Source organism: Chiloscyllium plagiosum, chromosome 4, assembly GCF_004010195.1.
Source record: "Chiloscyllium plagiosum isolate BGI_BamShark_2017 chromosome 4, ASM401019v2, whole genome shotgun sequence".
In the NCBI taxonomy this organism is placed as follows: domain Eukaryota; kingdom Metazoa; phylum Chordata; class Chondrichthyes; order Orectolobiformes; family Hemiscylliidae; genus Chiloscyllium; species Chiloscyllium plagiosum.
Genome location: NC_057713.1, coordinates 33,919,038 through 33,943,401, shown reverse-complemented (window position 1 = coordinate 33,943,401; position 24,364 = coordinate 33,919,038). Strand labels below are relative to the sequence as shown.

General features: G+C 42.6%; 1 protein-coding gene across 2 annotated transcripts in view; it reads right to left on the bottom strand.

The window, feature by feature from the left end:
• snap47 (synaptosome associated protein 47) overlaps positions 1-24,364 on the bottom strand; it is a 63,433-nt gene that overhangs the window by 5,742 nt on the left and 33,327 nt on the right. For both annotated transcript variants that reach the window (XM_043687927.1, XM_043687926.1), the window contains one exon: positions 10,093-10,205. In XM_043687927.1, the coding sequence (XP_043543862.1) occupies positions 10,093-10,205 (113 nt within the window). The remainder of the gene's footprint in view (positions 1-10,092; positions 10,206-24,364) is intronic.

The following is a 24,364-nucleotide window of genomic DNA, read 5'->3' as shown; positions in this document are numbered from 1 at the left end:
ACCCCGCAAAATGTATGTGTGCATGTGGGTCTTTGTCTGTCTATATGTGTCTGTCTGTCTGGGGTGGGGGTTGAGAGTGTGAGAAAGTGTATGCGTGTGTGTGTGTAGTGAGTACAGAGTGTCTTAAGTCTGGGAGTCCATCATGTGTATGCTGAGTCATTGATAGGACAATGAAAACCTCACCCACTGTGCTGTTTACTTCCTCTGCTTCACATATTTATTATTTTCCAATACAACATGCAATGCTATCATTTCTAAATACTCCTTCTGGCAAATAATTCAGTGCTCCAATATAAAAAATTCCATTTTATCTTCTCTGCTCAATAATTTAATGGTATATTTAAATTCATAGCCCCCCGATCACTGCCTCACTACAGCTCACTTTATCAAAACTTTCAGAATTTTGACATCTTTATTCAATCTCCTCCTAGCTTCCTTTTTTTCCCAGTGAATATGGTAAAGCACTGTATTAATACAACTTGTTTACATCTATTCTTAGATTGTATGGCAAAACAATCAGCCTCAATAACAGAAAATTTTTAACAACTTGATTATAGCTGCTGATTGCAATTGAGATCTGTACTGGAAGCATATGTTTCAAATGAAAGGGAAAAGATTTAAGAGGTATCTAAGGGGCAACTTTTGCACAGAGGGTGTATGGAATGAACTGCCGGAGGAAGTTGAAGAGGTTGGTACAATTTCAACATTTAAAAGGCATTTGGATGGGTATATGAATAGGAAGCGTTTACAGGGATATGGGCCAAATGCTGGCAAATGGGACTAGATTTATTTAGGATATCTGGTAGCATTGACGAATTGGTCTGTTTCTGTGCCATATATCTATGATTCTAAATGGATGAGAATCAGAAACATGATGTAATAGCCTCTTTTATACACAGTCCACAGACATTCACCATCAGGGGTTTCTCTATCAGAATATAGGAACAGGAGTAGCTCATGGAGTCCTTCAATCCTGCCCCATCATTTAATATAACTGTGGCGGATCACACACTTCAATACCTTTTTCTCACCCTACTCCCATAACCGTATATGCCATTGCTAATCAGAAATCTATCAAACTCTAGCTTAAAAATGCTCAAAGATTGAGCTTTCAGGTAGAAAATCCTAAAGATTCACAACCCCCAGAGTAAAAAATATTCTCATCTCAAACTCAAGAGGTATCTCCCTTATTTTTAAACTTCGACCCCAGGTTCTACATGGTCCAACCAGGCAGACATCTTAGCTGCAACTACTCTGTTTATCCCTTTAGGTATTGCATAGGTTTCGAGATCACCTCTCATTCTTTGAAACTTTGAAAGTACAGGCCCAATTTGCCCAATCTGTTTTTAAGGAATAGTTCCTCTATTACAGGATAAGCCTGGTGAATTTTCGTTACAGTTCCTCTATAGCAATAATATATTTCCTGAGAGAAGAAGATCAAAACTGCTTGCAGAGTTGAGGTACAGTCTAACCAAACAAATCTGAAGACTTCACTACTCCACTACTCAAATCCTCTTGCAATAAAAACTAACATCTCATTAGCCCTCTTCATAACTTGCTGCACTTGTAGGTTAGCATTCAGTGATTTACTGACAAGGGCACCCAAGTCCCTTTGTATTTCCAAATTCTTAACTTCTTACCATTGAAGAAATACTTTGCTCATCTGTATCTCCTTACATTTTTCCACACTATTAGATTAGATTACAGTGTGGAAACAGTCCCTTTGGCCCAACAAGTCCACACCGACCCGCCAAAGCGCAACCCACCCAGACCCCTACATTTACCTCTTACCTAACACTACGGGCAATTTAGCATGGCCAATTCACCTGACCTGCACATCTTTGGACTGTGGGAGGAAACCGGAGCACCCGGAGGAAACCCACGCAGTCACGGGGAGAATGTGCAAACTCCACACAGTCAGTCGCCTGAGGCGGGAATTGAACCCAGGTCTCTGGCGCTGTGAGGCAGCAGTGCTAACCACTGTGCCACCGTGCCGCCCAAATACATTCGAGCTGCTGTGATTTTGCTCATTCACTAAGCCTGACCAAATCCTCCTGAAGCCTTCACCCTTACATCTTCCTCACAACACATATTTCCATTTAGCTTTGCATCATCCACAAATTTGGTATTACATTTGGGAGAGAGTACATGATACCAGAATGCCTATCAGGGCAGTCTGGTTTGTGAATTTTGGAAGGGAAGTAAATGGGCTCAGTAAGCCTCTTGTATCAGCCTTTCCTGCCCCAGAGAGCTCATTTTCTCCTACCTTGACTCCATCCTCCCTCCACTTGTCCATGCCCTGCCTACCAACATCTGCGATTCCTCTGATGCCCTCCACCACATTGACAATTTACATTCCCTGACCCCAAGTGCCTTCTCTTCTCTATGGATGTCCAATCCCTCTATTTCTCCATTCACCAGGATGATCTGAGAGCTCTTGGCTTCTTCCTCAATCACAGAACTGCTCAATCCCCATCCACCACCACTCTCCTCCACTTGGCTAAACTTGGTCTCTCATTGAACAATTTCTCCTTTAATTCATCTCACTTCTGCCAAGTCAAAGGAGTGGCTATGGGCACCCGCACAGGTCCCAGTTATGCCTGCCTCTTTACGGAGTATGTGGAATGATCCTTATTCCAGTCTTACACTGGCTGCCTCCCACAACTCTTTTCTTGGTACATCAATGACTGCTTCGGTGCTGCTACATGCTCCCGCCAGGACCTTGAAAATGTTCTTCATTTTGCCTCCAATTTCGACCCCTCCATAAATTTCACATCATCCATTTCTGACAGTTCCCTCCCTTTTCTTGCCGCTCTGTCTCAATTTCGGGGAATAAACTCTCCACGGCCATCTACTACAAAGTTACTGACTCCCATAGCTACCTTCACTACACCTCATCACACCCCATACCCTGCAAGGACTCCATCCCATTCCCCCAGTTCCTGTTTGGATGATGCCATCTTCCAAAACAACACTGCTGACATGGCTTGCTTCTTCCATGACCATGATTTTCCAACCACCATGATTGACAGGGCCCCCTCAACTGCATCCAACCTATCATCCGAGCTTCTGCCCTTGTCCAATTCTATCACTCACAACAGTGTAATTGGGTTCCCCTTGCCCCCATTTTTTCATCCGGCCAGCCTCCGCATTCAAAGGATCATTCTCCGCCATTTCAGATAACTCCAGTAGAACACCACCAAACATCTTCCCCTCACTCCCCCTGCCTGCATTTTGCAGGGGATCATTTCCTCTGGGACATCCTAGTCCATTCCACAACCACCCACACTACCACCCCTCCCATGGCACCTTCCCATGTAACCGCAGAAGGTGCAACACCTGCGCCTTCACCCCATCCCTGCTCATCCTCCAAGGGCCTAAACAGTCTATCTCGGTGAAACAGCATTTCACCTGCATGTCATCCAACCTTGTGTATTATACTCGCTGCACCCAGTGTGGCCTACTCTATGTTGAAGAAATCAAACACAAACTGGGTGACCATTTTGCAGAACACCTCCAGTCCATGCGCAAGCATGACCCCGACCTTCCCGTAGCTGGTAATGTTAACACAGCATCCTGCTCACATACCCACCTGTCTGTTCTTGGCATGCTGCAATGTTCCAGTGAATCACAGTGCAAACTGGAGGAACATCATCCCATCTTCAGACAAAGCACTTTGCAGCTTTCTAGATTTAATATTGAGTTCAACACCTTCAAATTGTGAATCACTTCTTCCCTTTCTTTTACCTTGTTTCATTCTAATATCAAGTCCTCTCTCCCCTCCCCCTATTCCCAATGGGACTGTCTGTCCTTTCAAGTCTAACAGGAGACACACTATTGTTCTACCATTCTCGCATTCCAATTGTTAAATCTGAACTATCAACATCTTTTCTGCACCAGCAACCCACACCTATAATCTCCCACCCCACACTAGAGCATAAATGTTGACCCCTCCACACTTCACTTCGGCTCTGATGAAGAGCCATCTAAACTCGAAACATTAGCTTGGATGCCCTCTGACCCGCTATGATCTCCAGCATTTGTTGATTTTCAATACAGATTCCAGCATCTGGAGTAATTTGTTCTGACATTTTATAGGAGGTATCTTGTCAAATTCTTTGCAGCATTTTGGCTCAGTTTGCTGACTTTTCTTTTGTGTTCCAGTTAAATACACAACTCCAGCTTTAAATAGAAATGAAGAGCACCAGTTCAACATAATGAAGTCTAATGATGACTTTTAGATTAGATTAGATTCCCTACAGTGTGGAAACAGGCATTCCGGCCAAACAGGTCCACACTGACCCGCCGAAGAGTAACCCACCCAAATCCCTTTTCCCTCTGACTAATGCACCTAATTGACCATTTAAGCATGGCTAATTCACCTAACCTGCACATCTTTGAACTGTGGGAGGAAACTGGAGCACTTGAAGGAAACCCACGCAGACACTGAGAGAATGTGCAAACTCCACACAGACAGTCACCCGAGGATGGAATCAAATATGGGTCCCCGACGCTGTGCGACAGCAGTGCTAACTGCTGAGCCACCGTGCCGCCCAGTAATGATTGATGTTCAGGGGTCATCTTCCAGTTCTATCTGAACATAGGATATCTCTAACAATGGCTTGCTCTGCTTGCCTTCCCACTGTTTCGACTCCTTTCCCATACCTAAAGGCATAATTCTCCTTTTTCTAATTTACATGCTGATCAGCAGTGACTTTACACCACAAAGTAGTTTTCACTTTCGTGTTGATGATATCCAGATTATCTCTTCACTGTCAACCAGGATTATGTCCGACACAAACTCAATGATCATGCTTTGTGCTAGGGTAGAACTCCAACCAGCAGAGGGAGCTTCCTCTCCTGCTCACACTCAACTTCAGTTTGCCAGAGCTCTTTGATGCCACACTCGGTCAAATGTTGTCTTGATATCAAAGGGTGTCACTCCCACCTAGCCTGTGGAATTCAGCTCTTAAGGTTTAACCAAGACTGCAATGAGGTCAAGAACTAAGGAAACTTGACAGAACCCAAATGGAGCATCAGTGAGCAGGATATTGTTGAGTAAATACCACTTGAGAGCTCTGTCAATGGCCATTTCCATTTCTTTGCTGATGATTGAGGGTGGACTTAAAGGGCAGTAATTGACTGGGTTGAATTTGTCCTGCTTTTTGTGGACAAGACATATATGAGCAACCTTCCACATTTTTGCATAGCTTCACAGTGTTGTAGTTGTACTGGAACCACTTGGCCAGGGGCGTGGCTAGTTTCGGAGCCCAAGTCTTCAATATCATTACTGTAATATTGTCAGGGCCCATAGTCTTAGCAGTAAACACAGTCTTCAGACATTTGTTGATATCACGTGGAGTGAATCAATTTGGTCGGAGACTGGCATCTGCTAGGGATCTCAGGGCAAGGCCAAGATGGATCTTTACTCAGCATTTCTGGCTGAAGATGGCTGCCTCCCCTGGTGCACTGATGTGCAGGACATCCCTTATTACTGAAGATAGAGATGTTTGTGGAGCCTCTTCCTTGAGTTTGCTATTTAATTGCCCACCTCTATTCATGAGTGGACAGATAGAACTGCAGAGCTTACCTTTAATATGTTTTGTCCTAAGTCTCAAGCCCCTACCCTGCAGATCTCCAATGCCAGCTCTCTGTATGTTCCCCCTAAATCAGTGGCAGACATTTATACCCCAGCATCCTACTGGCTCCAACTCAATCCTTCAATGGCTCTGTGTTACCTGTTCTCTCCTTGCATTCAAACCTCTCCTCACTTTGTTGTGAGCATTTAACATTAATGCAAAATATTTGAAATTGGAAAGTGAACAAGTTGTTTAAACTCTCAATTTTTGTGTAGAGCTACATCATTTCTCAAAGTGATTTGCACTATAATTCTGCCAGGAAACTCTAAGAAGCTATTGAAGAATGGCTAAGCTCTTTGGTGCAACTTGGAGGGGCTTGACTTGTTGTTCATAAGAGCTTCATGCATGAGCTAAAAACAACTTGCTGCCAATAGTTAAGCCCTCCTGGGAAGTGTGAAAGAAAGTAAAGATCTTATGTAAGATTTATATAATACCTTTCAATGACCTCAGATCATCAAAATGTACTTTACAATTGCTGACGTATATAGTTAAATTACATACATTATAGCAATTCAATAATGTCCAGGTAATATCTTTTAGTGACGTTAGTTGAAGGATAGATATTGACCAGGAGAACTCCCGTGCAAACTACTGCTTTACAATCATTTACATTCACTAGAGAGGGTAATATAGCCCGATTTTATGATCGCACTTTTAACAATGCACTAGTGCTTCAGCACAGCACAGGTACAGTCTAGATTATGTGCTCAAGTCTCTAAAGTGGGATTTAAACCCCTAAGCTTTTACCTCACAGCATGGAGTTGTTGATCAACAGTGCTAACCACTGAGCCACCGTGTCACCCCTGCAGCTTTTGTACTCCTGCAGCTAGTCAGCAAGAGAAAAAAATTATTGCAGCCCATCCTAAGAATTACAGAGTATTGAATAAATTCAGGCCCACTTACAGAATGCATTTGGAGCCCTCTGGTGTCTGGTTTTATCAATCACTTCTTCACAGAACCTGATGCAGTATACAGATACTATGCTTCAGTGTGAAAAAGGGTACAGAGAGTTAAAAAAAAGAGAAACAGCTGAATAGAGATAATTAACTTGGATGTGCATAGCAGCTTTCAATATTTCAATCTTCCAAAGCAACACAGCAAAATAAATATAGTCTCAATTGTAATGTAGGGAAATTTTGCATACCCATAGCCAATTTGCAAACAGCAAGATCCCAGAGACAGCAATGAAATAAATCACCAGATTTTTTGGCGGGGGGGGGAAAAAAGAGGCCTACAAGGATTGTGCTAATCCTACAGAGCTTTCTGCATAGGAGGCAGTCATTCAGACCATGGAGCCTGTGCCAGCTCTTTGAAAGAGCTGTTTAATGAGTTATACTATTGGATTCTTCTTTAAGTAATGCCATGTCATCTTCTGTGTCACCCTAAGGCAACGTCTCTTTTATCTTGGTACGCAAAAAGCTTTGCAAAAAATCATTGTGCTAGAAAGTGATTTTGAACTGAACCTGAAAGAACTAATCATACCTTTCTGTCAGCCATGGCTCATTGTTCTCATACTCATGTCTCAGTCAGAAAGTTATGGGTTCAAGCCTCACTCAGATACTCTAGCACATAGGCTAGTCCAACATTTGCAGCAATATTGATTGAGTGCTTCACTGCTAGATTTCGGATGAAATGCTGAGCTGTGTCGAGCTGAGGGTACTAGGGAATCATGGTCAATATTTATCCTGCAACCAACAGCAATAAAAATGTTAATTTCACTAATGGGCTGCTGCCTTTCCCTACATTACAACAGTGACCACTCTTCAAACATACTTTACTGGCTCCAAAATGCTTTAGATATGCTGAGGTTGTGAAAGACTCGACATAAATATAGATTCTCTCTCTCAACTAAAGGAACAAGGACGCAGGAGAGATATAGAAATCTAAACAATCAGCTGTTAGATACTAATTTGTTACAACAGTAGTGGTGAAACTGAGTTGAGAGATATTAATTAGCATAGTAACAGGCAACTTCTCTGTAATGCAATTCCATACGCAGCACCGTACCTTCAACTACCTGGACTCTTGGGTGAAGAATGGCTACTCAGGAGATGTAGAATAACACAGCTCTTAACTTAGGAGTCAATGTCGTCAAAAGAAAACAAAAATCACTAGAAACTCGCCAATGCTCATATTATAAATAGAAGCAGAAGTGGACTATTTGACCCCTTGAGTCTGCTCTACCATATCTCAAACGCCAAATTCCCAACTACTCCTGACAACACCCGATTCCCCTTCCTACCATAAATCTATTTGCTTCTGTCTTAAAATATTCAACAACCCTGGCTCCACCACTGTCTGAGGCAATGTTCCAAAGTCACACAATTTGCAGAAAAAAATTCTAGAATGAAAGGAGATTCCCAAGTTAAAAACTGGGGCCCTAAAATGGAAAACAGCGTTTCCTAATTCTGGACTCAACTACAAGAGGAAATATCCCTTCCCTATCCACTTTATCAAGCTCATTCATGTTCAGTTATCTTTTCAATATTCTAAACTCCAGTGAAAACAGGCCCAGATTGTGCAAATCATCCTCAGAATCATTTGCTCATTCCTGAGATATTAAGCTAGTTAATTCCTCATGAATCACCACCGATGAACTTACATCTTCCTTAGATAAGGAGACCAAAAATATACACTGCATTCAAGATGTGGTATCATTTCAATTCTGGCAACTAATGCATTACATCCTTACTTTTATGTTTAATCTTACTTATAATAAAGGATAGCATACCATTAGCCTTCTTGGTTACATATAGTACCTGCATACTAATGTTTTCTGGTGGGGAGGAAACGATTAGAAACAATTTGGAGAGACACATTTATCTGCATTGGGAGTGGCAGAGACTAATCAAGAATACTCAGCATAGTTTTGTCAAGGGAAGGTCATGTCTGATTAAATGTTTTGAAGGGGTGACCAGGTGTGCAGATGGAACAATGTTTTGATGCAGTCAACTTGGACATCAACAAGGCTTTTGATAAGGTCCCATTGGAATACTGATAACAAAGGTAAGAACCCATGGGATCAAAGAAAATTTGGCAAGTTGGATCCACAATTGGCTGAGTGGCAGGATGCAGCTGGTGATGATTGAGGGGTACTTTCTCTTCACCTATACTTCATTTGAATGTGCTTGTGGAAGAGAGAGATGTGGTAAGTTGGCAGCATTATATTTCAGAGTGAGTGTGTAAATAAATGTATTTACTCTAGGTACAACCACCAAAACACTGCTTAGTCAGCCAGCAACTCAGCGGGGGCTAACAGACACATGCATCTGCCTCTCAAAGGCTTTCTGACTGGGAGCAATTGAGAAGGAAATAGGGATTTCAGTGTTGTCTCACTCTACGTATAACAGAATTGGCTGTTGCATTCAGCATTAGGACTGATTGGGATAAACTGCTCACACTCATTTTCCAAAAGTGGTGGTGGTCTGGGGTCAATTAGCTATATCCTGTTTTATTGTTTCAAAACATTCATCCTGAGGATGTTAAAAAATAATCTTCTTTGTTTTAAAAGAGATCCATTCAATTCAGGAATGTCTTTTGACGGTCTCAGGATATGCATGTTTAATCCTTTCATTTGAGATGTGACTTTTGATTTCCTTTGGACAGTGAGTTAGCCTTTAAATACACTTTTCAAATTTCTGCACTGTTTGAAAGGAAAAGTTAAATTCAAAGAATACACATTGAATAAAGTTTATATCTTAAAAGCTAGGAATATGATCATTTTTTACTGCGCATTAGACTAAATGAACAAGAAGGAGGAAAAGAATGCACAAGACAGACAATGAGGAAGTCTGAACAAAAGAATGAAATACTGTGGTAATCACACTCAATTTGTTGAAGATTTACAGTCAAACAGGGAGGACAAGTCACAGATAATCACACTGGCAATTTGTCTTGTCATAGTCCACTACATGGATGGAGTTTGCTATCTCCTCTTTGGCACGGTGGCACAGTGGTTAGCACTGCTGCCTCACAGTACCAGAGACCCAGGTTCAATTCCCACCTCAGGCGACTCTCTGTGTGGAGTTTGCACATTCTCCCCGTGACTGCGTGGGTTTCCTCCGGGTGCTCCGGTTTCCTCCCAAAATCCAAAAATGTGCAGGTGAGGTGGATTGGCCACGCTAAATTGCCCATAGTGTTAGGTGAAGGGGTAAATGTAGGGGAATGGGCCTGGGTGGGTTGCGCTTTGGCAGGTCGGTGTGGACTTGTTGGGCCGAAGGGCCTGTTTCTACACTGTAAGTAATCTAATCTAATCTTTCTTACTTAGGCTAAATATTGAACTCCAAAAAATAGTCATGACCAGTAGTAATAGAAGTGACAATAGCTCAAAAAAATGCACAATGTATTCAGTTATTTAATAGCATCTACTCAAGCAATGAACTTTAAGGATATGCCCATTACATAATATTGAACCCATAAATGAAAATATCTAAATGAAGCAGAATGCACTCACCTGTCTCAGTTCTTGAGCCTCAGCCTCTGAAACTGTCTGCTCAGACATTTGTTGAGACATCTGTCCACCACTCGCTGAAACAGGATGCATAACTCTATCCAAGAAGCCAGTTGCTGCAGAAGTATAAGCAAACACAAATTTGTATTGCTATTTATTGAGTCAAAACCTTATCTGCGTCAGTCACATTGAAGGAAGACAACCAAGTCCTGAAGGACATGCAAAAAAAAAAGCTAGAACAGCTGATTCCTAGCATAGAGTTATGAAGAAAGTCAGAAGTCACATGACACCAGAATATAATCCAACAAGTTTACTTGAAACCACAAGCTTTTGGAACACTGGTCCTTCATCAAATGAAGTCTCCTCCACTTCATCTGACGAAAATGCAGCACTCTAAAAGCTTGTGATTTCAAATAAACCTATTGGACTATAACCTGGTGTCATGTGACTTCTCACTTTGTCCATCCCTGTCCAACACTGGTGCCTCCCCAACACTGTTATGAAGAAAGGCAAAGAAACTTGCAAGTTGGCTATAAGTACCTCACAAAAGGTTAAATCATAAGAGCCCACATATAACATTGGAAGTACAACATTGGCATGGTTAGAGAATTGGCTAACGGGCAGGAAATAGTGAGTGGAAATAAAGAGTTCTTTTCCAGATTGGTGACCCATAACCAGTGAGATTCCACAGGCATCAGTACTGGAACAGTAACAATAGAATTAATGACTTTCAGGAAGAAATTGCATGTACTGTAGCCAAATTTGCAAAAGACACAAAAATAGGTGGAATGAAGGTTGGAAGTGGGATGAAAACAATTTAAAGAGAGATATTGATATGTTAAGTAAAAAAAGTTGGCAAATGGAAATAACGGAAAATGGGAAGTTATTCAATTTTAAAGGTAGAACAAAAAAAACAGAATATTATTAAATGGAGAAAGCTGCAATATAAAAGGGGCTTGGGGGTACTTGTGCATAAAATACAGGGAGCTAGCACATAGGTACAGCAGATATCAGGAAGGCTTATAGAAAGTTGGCACTTATTTCAAGAAGGTTGGAATAGAAGAGTGAGGAAGTCTTACTGCAACTGTGCAAGGTTCTGGTCAACAGTTTTGGTTCCTGCATTTATGGAAATATCTAATTTCATTCGAGGAAATTCAAACAAGGTTCGCTAGGATGATCCCTCATATGAAAGGATTGTCTAATGAGCAAAGGCTAAGCAGGTTGGGAATCTATTCACTGGAGTTGAGAAGAATGAGCGGTCATCTCATTGAAACATACAAGATTCTTAAAGGGCTTAACAGGATAAATGCTGAGAGGATGTCTCCCCTCATCATAGAAGAGTCTTGGACTAAAGGGCATAATCTCAGAATGAAGACTGAGATGTGGATGAATTTCTTCTCTCAGCAGGCTGAGTATCTTTGAAACTCCTTGCTATAGAGAGCTGCGAGGGCAGAGTCCCTGTGTATATTGAACGCTGAAATGGATTTTTGATCAGTAGGGAAATCAAGGGTTATGGGAAAAAGACGGGAAAAAGACAGGAAAATGGATGAGAGGAATGTCAGATCAGCCACGATCCTACTGAATGGCAGAGTAGGCTCGAGCGGCCGAACAGCCTTCTCCTGTTCCATTTCTTGTTGTCTTATAAAAAAGAAATGTTAAATCTTGTTGTATTTAATACCTTCCTATCTAACATCAGGCTAAAACATGACAAGAGGGTAGGAAACAGCCTTAACCTCAGTCGCAATGTGCATGTCACTGGTTTAGACCATGTTTACACAAAAACGTGATTATTTTATAATTATCCGTATATCCGCCGAAAGTCATGGAAATAAAACTTAAGAAACGTAAATGAGGCTCCAATTTATTATCATCTGCGTTACATGATCAAATTAAATCAAACTCCACCCCAAAAGTACATTGGAATTATAGCTTTGAAAATTAAGGTTAAGAATCGCTGTAAAATTGATGCCAAGAGTTAACTTAATTCCATTTTATATGAGTATTAATACTTGGCCTTCAAACAGCGCATGTTGTCCATCAGCAGAACTCCATCTAATCATAGTATCCATAGCATTTTCTCTGCAACATCCATAGCTACAGAACCTACCAACCCTACTTCTCAAATTCCTTTTAAGTCAGCTATCCCAGTATAAACTTCAACTCACCCACTACCTAATACATGCTGATTTCTCCTGGCGCAGTAACAATATCACAATTCCCACAATTTATAATTTCATCCAGAGGCTCTTTTTGCAATCTACTCCAGTCCTACACATCCCTCCAAGATTGAACATTTTTGGACTATTCCCATTCTAGGTGTTGTTGCATCTTACACACTATCTCTTTAATTATGCCTTTGGTTACCTTATCAGTTTTTAATTTAATGGTATTAGTAATAACATTAGCTAGAGGACACAGCTTAAAAATACGGGGTAGACCATTTAGGTCAGAGATGAGGAGAAACTTCTTCACCCAGAGAGTGCTGGCTGTGTGTAATGCTTTGCCCCAGAGGGCAGTGGAGGCCCAATCTCTGGATTCATTTAAGAAAGAGTTGGATAGAGCTCTCAAGGATTGTGGAATCAAGGATTGTGGAGGTAAGGCAGGAACAGGATACTGACTAAGGATGATCAGCCATGATCATATTGAATGGTGTTGCAGGGTCGAAGGGTAGAATGGCCTACTCCTGCACCTATTGTCTATTGTCTATTAAACATCTATCTTTCCTCTTCATATCTAAAGTCCAAGAGCACATTGTCCTTGTGGAAGTTTCAAGATAGATATTATGCAGGGTACTTGAAGCTATGGCGAAAATCAAACACCAATGATGTTGTTAATATTTCCAAAAACCTGAACTGCAGATTGTTTAGATAATTACACAGAGTATGGAAAATGTGTTTCTGGGACATCGATGGTGTAGCAAAGAAAATTGGATGATGGATATTTGAAGGGATCAGTGATTAAGATAAAGAGGTTTATAGAGCAGAACAGATCGACGACATCTTTCCAGGTGCTGAATTGTCCTATGTGTACTAGATTAGACTAGATTAGACTCCCTACAGTGTGGAAACAGGCCCTTCAGCCCAACAAGTCCACACCGACCCTCCAAAGAGTAGCCCACCCAGACCCATTTCTCTCTGACTAATGCACCCAACACTATGGGCAATTTAGCAAGGCCAATTCACCTGACCTGCACATCTTTGGATTGTGGGAGGAAACTGGAGCACCCGGAGGAAACCATGCAGACATGGAGAGAATGTGCAAACTCCACACAGACAGTCCAAGGCTGGAATCGAACTTGGGACCCTGGTGCTGTGAGGCAGCAGTGCTAACCACTGAGCAACCATGCAACCCTCAAGATCCAAATGCCTGTAAATTTATCACATCTTGTAAGCCAATATATGAAAATACCAGTTTAAGTGGCCAGTTTCTGTAGTCACATCACATTGAAAAGTATTTGTAACAGTTTTCAGACAGAAATGCTGAGTGGATGATCCATCTCAGCCTCCCCCAGAGGTCTGCAGCATCACAGGTGCCAGTCTTCAACCAATTCAATTTACTCCACATAATATTTTAAAAAAGGCTGGTGGCACTACATACTGCGAAGGATGTGGGGGCCATGGCAACATTCTGGCAATAGTACTAAAGCCATGTACTCGTATCCTTTCAGCACACCTAGCCAAGTTGTTCCAGTACATCTACAACACTGGTATCTATGCAGCACTGTGAAAAATTGCTCAGATATGTCCTATACACACAAAGATGAATATAATCTGGCCAATTACCATCACATGAGTCTACTCTCAATCTGTAAAATGAAGAAGTGTGTCATCAACAGTGCTATCAAACAGCACTTAGCAATAACCTGGTTGCTGATGCCCAGTTTGGCTTCTCCCAAGGCCACTCAGCTCCTGACCTTATTACAACGTTGATTCAAACACAGACAAAACAGCTGAATTCCCGAGGGTAAAAATGATTGTCCTTGACATCAGGCTGCATTTGACTGAGTGTGGTATCAAAGAGCCCTAGCAAAACTGGAATCTATGTGAATCAAGGGGAGACTCTCTGCTGGTTGTAGCCATACCTAGCATATAGGAATATGGTTATAGTTATTGGAGGACATGAATCTCAGTTCTTCTGCAGAAGTTCCTCAGGGACTACTGCTCAATCATCACCGGTTATTTCACCCTCCATCATAAAATCAGAAGTAGGGATGCTTGCTGGTGATTGCACAATGTTTAGCCATTTGATACTCCTCAGATTCTGAAGCAGTTCAAAGGCAGCAACATCTGGACAATTTTCAGGTTTGGGCTGAAAAGTGGCAAGCAACATTTGCACCACACAAATGCAGGTACTTACCATCTCCAACTAGAAAGAGTCTAACTATCATTCCTTGACATTTAGTAGTTGTTACTATTACTTAACTTCCCCCACTATCCTTCAGGTTACTGTTGATCAGAAAGTGAACTGCACCAGCCATGTAAATACTGTGACTAGCAAGCAACTCACCTCCAGGCTCCCAAAGCCTGTTCACCACCTACAATGCAGAAGTCAGGAGTGTGATGGAATAGTTCCCATTTGCCTGGATGAGTGCAGCTGCAACAACACTTGTGAAAATTGACACCAGCCATGACAAAACAGCCCTCATGATTGGCACTACATCTACAAGGATCCACACTCTCCACTACCAATACTCAGCCACACGCATACCTACGAGACTACTGGAGAAATTTACCAAGGGTTTTTTACACAACAGATTCCAAAACAACGAGCACTTCCATCCTAAAGGATTGAAGGCTCACAGGATGCCCCAAAGTACTTTACAAGCACTTAATCATTTTGAAGTTTAGCCATGAAAAACAATTTGCAAACACTAATGACAGGCTGTAAAGTGCCTTTGATGAGCATGCAAATGGGGAGTGAAATATTTGAAAATTAATTGTAGATGAGATTTGCAAATTTATATGTTTGTTCTTTCAATGTCCTAGCATCTAATGAACATGGACTTGTGCTTTCGCCAATCAAGTGACACTGTCTCAGCCATTTTCTAGTGCCACTTCACAGCTCAAGGATAGAAAGTGATGGCAGGGATTGCAGTCAGCACTAGGTTGCACCTGGTGGCCAGATACTCTTTCAAAAAAGCTCAAAACCTTCAAGTCTCCTTTCATACTAGTCAACAGCCAATTTCCATGCATACTCCCCCATGTGAAGACCTACACATTGAACCTAATCTACAAGTGTACTCTCTCATCACTGAACCCCAGCATTACACCTTGATGTCACCCTGCTCCTCAATGCTCCCCCTCTGGAGGTATTGACGGTGATCACTGCTACTAAAACACTCTCCCATACCCTATGTTACACTATATACTACACCCTATTCGCCTCGAGTATTCCCTCCCCATTACTATCCTTGTCCCCCACCTCACAAAATGCCTGTCCGACCCTCTCCCACTAGCCTTCACTCCTCAACTTCTTTAGGCAGTGATGCCACTGAATGACTTCAACAAGCAGCCCCTAGAAATGGCTGACTAGACCCTTGACCATTGCATTTGCAACTAACAATACATAATTCCTCAGATTGCTTGAGTTGACCAAACAGGACTGACCACTGACCACTAGACTGTTCTGGAACAGATCACCTGAGCACCAGCCTTCAAAGCATGTGACTGACAGTGGAAAAGCACTTGGACCGTGTGCAGACTGTACCAGTGACTGATAGTTCCACAACCTGCTCAGGCTTACAGTGGCTCCCTGTCAAGAAAACTGAAGACTATCCCCTACTAGTTTCCACCACAGTCATATGATTGAGTTGAAGTGCAGTGTGTTTGCCACACAGGCAGCTGGCACAATGTAAGTATTAGACTGAGGTTTTGGTGGACTCATCAGGATCCACACCCAGCCACCACTGGATAGATCTACATTGATAAGTGGCCTGTATGGGTGGCTGTGCAAACAATCACATCAGTTAAAGCAGTGGCTGATGAGATGGCGTAGTGTCACAGGTAGACAGGGTAGTGAAGGAGGTCTTTGACATGCTTGCTTTCGTTGGCCAGAGCACTGAGTATAGGAGTTGGGACATCATGTCACAGCTGTACAGAAGATTGGTGAGATCACTTTTGGAGTACTACACACAGTTCTGATCGCTCTGCTACAGGAGGATGTTAGTAAATTGGAAAGGGTTTACAAGAAAACACTTACAAGGATGTTAGAGGAAGACTGGAGGGCTTGAGTTATAGACACATTCTGGATAGTGTGGACCTTTTCTTTTGGAGTGTAGGAAGTTAGGGGGTTCATAAAATCATGAGAGGCGTAGATGAGGTGAATAGCAAAAGTCTTTTGTTCAAAATTAAAGGGTATAGGTTTAAGGTGAGAGGAGAAAATTTTAAAAGGGAGCTGAGGGGCAACGTTTTCACACTGATGGCCATGTGTATACATCAGATCAATTGGCAGAGGAAATGGTAGAGGCAGGTACAGTTAAAACATTTAAAAGACATTTGGACAAGGACCAGTGACCATAGTTCTATTAATTTTAAGATTGTTATGGAGAGGGACGAAAACAGGTTCAAGTTCGAAATTGGGGCAACACAAATTTTTATGGAATTAGACAGGATCTTGCAGGGATTGATTGGAGTAGTTTGTTTGCAAGCAAAGGGACCTCCAGAAAATGGGAGGTCTTTAAAAGTGAGATAGCTAGAGTTCAATGTCTATATTTTCTTGTGAGGGTAAAAGGCAAGGTTGACAGGAATAGGGAACCCTGGATGAAAAGAGATATTGAGGCTTTGACCAGAAAAAAGGAGGTATGGCTCAGGTACTGCCAGCTAGAATCATGGGTATCCCTGGAGATATATAGGGAATACAGGAGTTTACTGAAGGAGGAAATCAGGAAGGAGAAGAGGTGACTTGAGATAGCCTTGGCTGAGAAGATTAAGGTGAATCCAAAAAGGTTCTTTAAGCATATTAAAGGAAAAAGAATAACTAGAGAGAGAATAGGACCCCTCAAGGACCAAAACGGACGTGTATGTGTAGAACCGAGAGAGACGGGCGAGATCCTGAATGAGTATTTCTCCTCTGTGTTTACCATGGGGAAAGACATTAAGACTTGGGAAAGTTAGTGGTCATATCTTGGGGATAGTCTGTATTACAGTAGACAATGTGCTAGATGTATTAAAATGTATGAAGGTGGATAAATCACTTGCACCTGACCAGATATATGCGAGTACACTGCAAGATGCTACAGAAGGAATTATGGAGGCTCTGGCTGATATTTTTGCATTATTGTTAGCCATGGGTAAGGTCCCAGAAGACTGGAGGGTAGCGAGTGGCATGCCCTGATTCAAGAAGGTCTGCAAAGAAAATCCTAGAAATATAGAGCAGTAAGCCTAACATTTGTGGTGGGTAAGTTACTGGAGAAGTTTGAGATAATGTATACATACATTGCAGAATACAGGGTTTGATTAGGAATAGTCAGCATAGCTTTGTGCGTGGGAGATCATGCCTCACAAATTTGTTAGAGTTCCTTGATGAAGTGACCAGGAAGGTTGACAAGGGCAGGGCAGTAGTCTACACGGATTTCAGTGAGGCCTTTGATAAGGGTGCTATGGAAGGTTAGATCACAAGGAATCCAGGACAAGCTGGTAAATTGGATACATATTTGGCTTGATGGTAAGAAGCAGAAGATAATAGTGGAAGGATGCTTGTTGGACTGGAGGCCTGTGACTAGTGTCTCAGGGGTCGGTGCTGGGCACATTGCTGTTTGTTATCTATAATCAATGATATGGATGCAAATGTACAAGGCGTGATTAATAAGTTTGCAGATGACACTAAAATAGAAGGTATTGTGGACAGTGAGAAAGTTTATCAGAAATTGCAGCAGAACCTTGATCAGTTGGGGAAGTGGGCTGAGAAATGGCAAATGGAGTTTAAAAAAGATAAGTGTGAGCTCTTGCATTTTGGAAAGTCAAATCAAGATAGGAGTTTCAAGGTTGAAAAATATGGTGCTGGAAAAACACAGCAGGCCAGGCAGCATCCGAGGAGCAGGAGAATCGACGTTTCGGGCATAAGCCCTTCTTCAGGAATGAGGCTGATGTGCCAGACGGGCTGAGATAAAAGGTAGGGGGGAGGGAATTTGGGGGAGGGGCATTGGGAATACGATAGGTGGAAGGAGGTGAGGGTGAGGGTGATAGGCTGGAGAGGGGGTGTGGGCGAAGAGGTCGGGCAGAAGATTGCAGGTCAAGAACGCGGTGCTGAGTCTAGCGATGGAGGAGGCCAAGGACCTGCATGTCCTTGGCGGAGTGGGAGGGGGAGTTAAAGTGTTCAGCCACGCAATCTTCTTCCCGATCTCTCTGCCCCCACACCTTCTCCGGTCTTTCACCCTCACCCTCATCTCCTTCCACCTATTGTATTCCCAGTGCCCCTCCCCCAAATTGCCTCCCCCCTTTTATCTCAGCCCACCTGGCACACCAGCCTCATTCCTGAAGAAGGGCTTATGCCCAAAACGTCGATTCTCCTGCTCCTCGGAGGCTGCCTGGCCTGCTATGTTTTTCCAGCACCACATTTTTCAACTCTGGTCTCCAGCATCTGCAGTCCTCACTTTCTCCTAGGAGTTTCAAGGTAAATGGTAGCACCTTAAGGAGTGTAGTAGAACAGAGGGATCTTGCAGTTCAGGAGAATGGTTCTGTGAAAGTGCACTCACAGGTAGAGAGGGCAGCATAAAGAGCTTTTGGCACAGTGGCCTTCATCAGTCAGGGCATTGAGTATAGAAGCTGGGAAATTATGTTGCAGTTGTACAGGATGTTGGTGGGGTTGCACTTGGAGTATTGTGTTCAGTTTTGGTCACCAAGGAAGTATGTTATTAAACTGGAAAGAGTGAAGAAGAAATTTACAAGGATGTTGCCAGGACTCAATGGTCTAATCTATTGGGAGAAGTTAGACAAGCTGGGACCTTTACCTTTACAGCATTGGAGACTGAATGGTGGGGGTTGGTGGTAGGGAGAATGCACTGTCTTTTTTTTCCTGGATTGGGAAATCAATGACTAGAGGGCATCAGATTAAGGTTAGAGGGGAAAGAATAAAAGGGGACCGGAGGGTGGTTTGCATATGGAGCTGCCAGCACAAGTGGTTGCATACATTAACAACATTTAAAAGGCATTTGGACATGGATAAAAAAGGTTTAGAAGCGTATGGGCCAAGTGCAGGGAAATAGGGTTAGAGTTGACGGACATTTTGGTCAGTATGGACCAATTTGGGACAAAGGACCTCTACAACTAGGGAAAGGTGGAGAGAGATATGGGCCAAACACAGGCAAATTTGACTTGTTTAGGAAACCTGGTCGGCATGGACAAGTTGGACTGAAATGTCTGTTTCTGTGTTGTATGACTCTATGAGGTCAATGTGGCAATACTATTAGCCTTTGGCACTGGTGAACAAACAAGGTATGGAGGTAGGTACTAAGTGACCAAGTACTATGACATCAAGTAAGCAGCCCTGAGATGGAGCCTGGTCAAATCCTTGAACCAGGTGCCTGTTCCTCCGCACAATGTGCCTTGTTGTGGCTTTTCAATGCCAGACACCAGTGTGCTCTGCAGTGTAAATCTGTGCCTCTAAAAGGTTTGCAAATGGATAGAAGTGTCTTAATAGTCAAGAGGGATTGGCAAATGCCAAATGGCAGTGCCCATGGATATGGGGTGCATGCAGCTGGTCCACATGGATGGTGCTCTGATGGGCGGCACGGTGGCACAGTGGTTAGCACTGTTGCCTCACAGCGCCAGAGACCCGGGTTCATTTCCCGCCTCAGGCGACTGACTGTGTGGAGTTTGCACGTTCTCCCCGTGTCTGCGTGGGTTTCCTCCGGGTGCTCCGGTTTCCTCCCACAGTCCAAAGATGTGCAGGGTCAGGTGAATTGGCCATACTAAATTGCCCGTAGTGTTAGGTAAGGGGTAAATGTAGGGGTATGGGTGGGTTTCGCTTCGGCGGGTCGGTGTGGACTTGTTGGGCCGAAGGGCCTGTTTCCACACTGTAATCTAATCTAAATCTATAATCTAATCTAAATATGTGCTGGTCATAAACAACATGGAGGTCCTTCAGTGCAAGTGACAAGTTAAATGCACTGATTACCCACTCTGGTTTTCATGTCAAGTTTTATTGATGTCGAGCTTGTTCAGTGCACTTGGTAAGATAGAAAGCTGGATGTTAATGAAGCAAATTGGTCCATAAAAACATTTAACAAGCAATTATCCCCCCAGTTTGAAAATGCTGCTGCCTAGAAGCATAATGTTCCTGATGTTGTTACGGGTCGCATCGGACCTTTTGTTCAATTCTGCCTCAAATCTCATGATAGCCCACATTGTCAAACCTCTATGATTCTGTCCAAAGATCAGTTTCCAGTGGAGTGCAGGTTTAATAAAGGTTTTAAAAATTATCAATGCTCATGATGAGACAAATGCAAAAAGGTGTATTCACCCTAACATCTAGCTGAGGATAGATAGCTTAGCATAAGAAAGATAGTAAGATCAATGACGGCACTCTCTACTTTGACTGGGAGATGTGTACATTAGGTCAGTATCGTGGTGAAGCAGACTGATGCAATATTAAAAGATTAAATGGGAATATATTTTTGGACATTATAGTAATATTAAAAGGTTAAACTGCACTGAGTGAACATTCTGGAAGTGAGTGGGGATGACAGTCATGCAGGAATGTGAATGACTCCCACTCCAATTAGACAGTCATTTGCTACTACTACCCCTACTATTATCAAATCAAACTATCGTACAATCTCTTCCATTCAGAAATGCATTCTAGCCATCCTCTGAAGTTAGGTATGTCACACCTGCGTTATCTTGGTGAATCACTGAGTCAGGAAATCGTTTGCATAACAAGTCCCCAGGATTAGGGTATTTACAATTACATTATCTTTGAGGATGATCTCATGCTACAATTGCACCTGGGGTAACATATGGCTGTGAGGAAGTGACTGAGGATTGTCTTGAGTGGCATGCGACTATGGAGTGGCCAGAGTATCTGTGAGCATGACCAACTGACCTGCAGAAAGGGGATGTGTTTTCTTTGTTCAGGGCCCCTCTTTGACTCTACTTCACACACCAGTGAAGAGGGTCAAAGGGGGTCACCTAGCTTGTACAGGTGTTAATAAACTTTAACTGTTTGCAGAAATTGGTGTGTGTAAATTGCATCTCCTGTGTGAAACCTCGGAAAAAGAACCTAACAATAGGAGAGTGAACTTAAGTGAGAAGATCAGCAGTGGTGGGAGATAAAAATCTGGCAGAACAATGATCCTCCCTGTCAGACCTAAAGTGTGAAATCACAGGAAAACAGGTCAGTAAGTGGTGGTTACTTCTTCTGTCTCTCTTTTATTTGGTCTTGTGTTTTGAATTAGGTGATATTATTACAGTTGAAAAGTACATAGTTAGGATACACACTTAAAATAATAAACATCCAAATGAATTAATCAAATAAAAGAGAGATGGGCAGGTGAAGCATTGCAACTGTAGTATGTAGGAGCTGGTGTATCCTAACTATGCACTTTTCATTGCAGAAGATAGAAGCTCATGGTATTGGGGGTAGCTCCTTAGCACAATTGAGGTTTTGTAAACACACAGAAGACAGTTAAAAATCACACAACACCAGGTTATAGTCCAACAGATTTAATTGGAAGCTTTCGGAGCGCCGCTCTTTCATCAGGTGGTTGTGGAGGACACAATTGTAAGGCACAGAATATGGCAAAAGTTTAGTGTGATGTAACAAATTATACATTGAAAAATACCTTGATTGTCTGTTGAGTTTTTCATCTGTTCGAATACCATGATAGTTTCACTTCTTTCATGTGTAAATCTCACAACCTTTTTTTAAAAGTTGCATTTTCAGGTTAACTGTAACAATTGGTATTAGCTAGACAATATGTTGAAGGTGTTAGCCCCCCATGTTCTCTGTCTGTGCCATGATGTTTAGATTGATTCTAATCTAAAAAGTGAGATAACAGAGTTTTACATGAATTCATGCAGTTTTTGAGCAAAGTACAATGTAACTATACGGTGATATCAACAAGTTTCATCCCACCATCAAACTCACCATGGACTACTCTCGACTATCTGTCTCATTCCTGGACACGTGCATCTCCATCAAGGATGGACACCTCAGCATCACACTCTACTGCAAACCCACAGACAACCTCACAATGCTACACTTCTCCAGCTTCCACCCAAAACATATTAAAACAGCCGGCCCCTATGGACAAGCCCTACGCGTACACTGGATCTGCTCAAATGAGGAAGAATGTGACGGGCACCTGGAAGTACTCAGGGATGCTCTCATAAGAATGGGGTGCGATGCTCAACTCATCGACTGCCAGTTCCGACGTGCCACATCTAGGAACTGTAATGACCTCTTCAGGAGACAGACACGTGCTGCAACCGACAGGGTACCCTTCGTTGTTCAGTACTTCCCAGGAGCTGAAAAACTACGCCACGTTCTTAGTGACCTGCAACACATTATCAATGAGGATGAGCACCTCGCCAAGACCTTCCCCACACCTCCACTGCTTGCCTTTAAACAACTGCCAAACCTCAAACAGATTATTGTTCGTAGCACAATAACCCGGCTTTCAGGACAACTCCATACAACCCTATCACAGTAGGCACTGCAAGATGTGTCAGAGTGTGGGCATGGATACCTCCCACCAGGTACTCATGTGATTCAGTCAATGTTGTCTATCTTATACGTTTCAGGCAAGGATGCCCTGAGGTATGGTACATTGGGGAAACCGAGCAAAGGCTACAGCAACAGATGAATGGGCACCGCACAACAATCAACAGACAAGAGTGTTCCCTCCCAGTTGGGGAACACTTCAGCGGTCCAGGACATTCGACCTTGGACCTTCAGATGACCATCCTCCAAGGCGGACTTTGGGACAGGCAGCAGCAAAAAATGCCGAGCTGAGGCTGATAGCTAAGCTCCATACCCATAAGGAGGGCCTCAACCGGGACCTTGAATTCATGTCACACTACAGGTAACCACCATTGCACTACACACAGGGACTCCTATGCGGCGTGCGCGCACAGACACACACACACACCCAACCCCCCCTCCCAACCCTCACAGACAGACAGACACACACACACACGTTTGTGGGGTGAATTTGTACTTGCAGAGTTACATTGCTCAAAAACTGCATGAATTCATGTAAAACACTTATCTCATTTTTTAGATTAGAATCAATCTAAACATCATGGCACAGACAGAGAACATGGGGGGCTAACACCTTCAACATATTGCCTAGCTAACACCAATTGTTACAGTTAACCGGAGAATGCAACTTTTTAAAAAAAAATGAAAGAAGCGAAATTATCATGGTATTCGAACAGATGAAAGACTCAACAGACAATCAAGGTATTTTTCAATGTATTATTTCAGTTACACCACACTGTAAACTTTTGCTATAAATTCTGTGCCTTACAATTGTGTCCTCCACAACCACTTGATGAAGGAGCGGCGCTCTGAAAGCTAGTGCTTCCAATTAAATCTGTTGGACTATAACCTGGTGTTGTTTGATTTTTAACTTTGTACACCCCAGTCCAATACCGGCATCTCCAAATCACAGAAGACAGAGTTGGGAAATGTGTAACTCATAGAATGCCACAAGGATCATATCTGGGGACTTCAATTCTTTATCATCTACATTAGTGGATTGGCAGGGCGTGGTTTTATTTTACCAATAATGGTTAAACAGTTTAAGCCTTTATTCATTAGTGTTTAGATGAATGAGGATCATCTGATTGAAAGACACTAGGTTAGTAAGTTTGCAGGTGAGACCAAAATTATTGCTGTGGTGGACAGCGAAGAAGATTACCTCAGAGTACAATGGGATCTTGATCAGATGGGCCAAAGAGTGGCAGATGGAATTTAATTTAGATAAATATGCGGTGCTCCATTTTGGAAAGGCAAATCAGGGCAGAACTTATACACTTAATGGTAAGGTTCAGGGTAATGTTGCTGAACAAAGAGACCCTGGAGTGCAGATTCACTGTCTCTCAAGAGTGGAATTGCACATAAGTAGGATAGTAAAGGTGGCATTTGGTTTGCTTTCCTTTATTGGTCACAGCATTGAATATATGAGCCAGGAGGTCATGTTGCAGCTGTACAGGACATTGGTTAGGCCACTGTTGGAATATTGCGTGCAATTCTGGTCTCCTTCCTATCAGAAAGATGTTGTAAAACTTGAAAGGGTTCAGAAAAGATTTACAAGGATGTTGCCAGGGTTGGA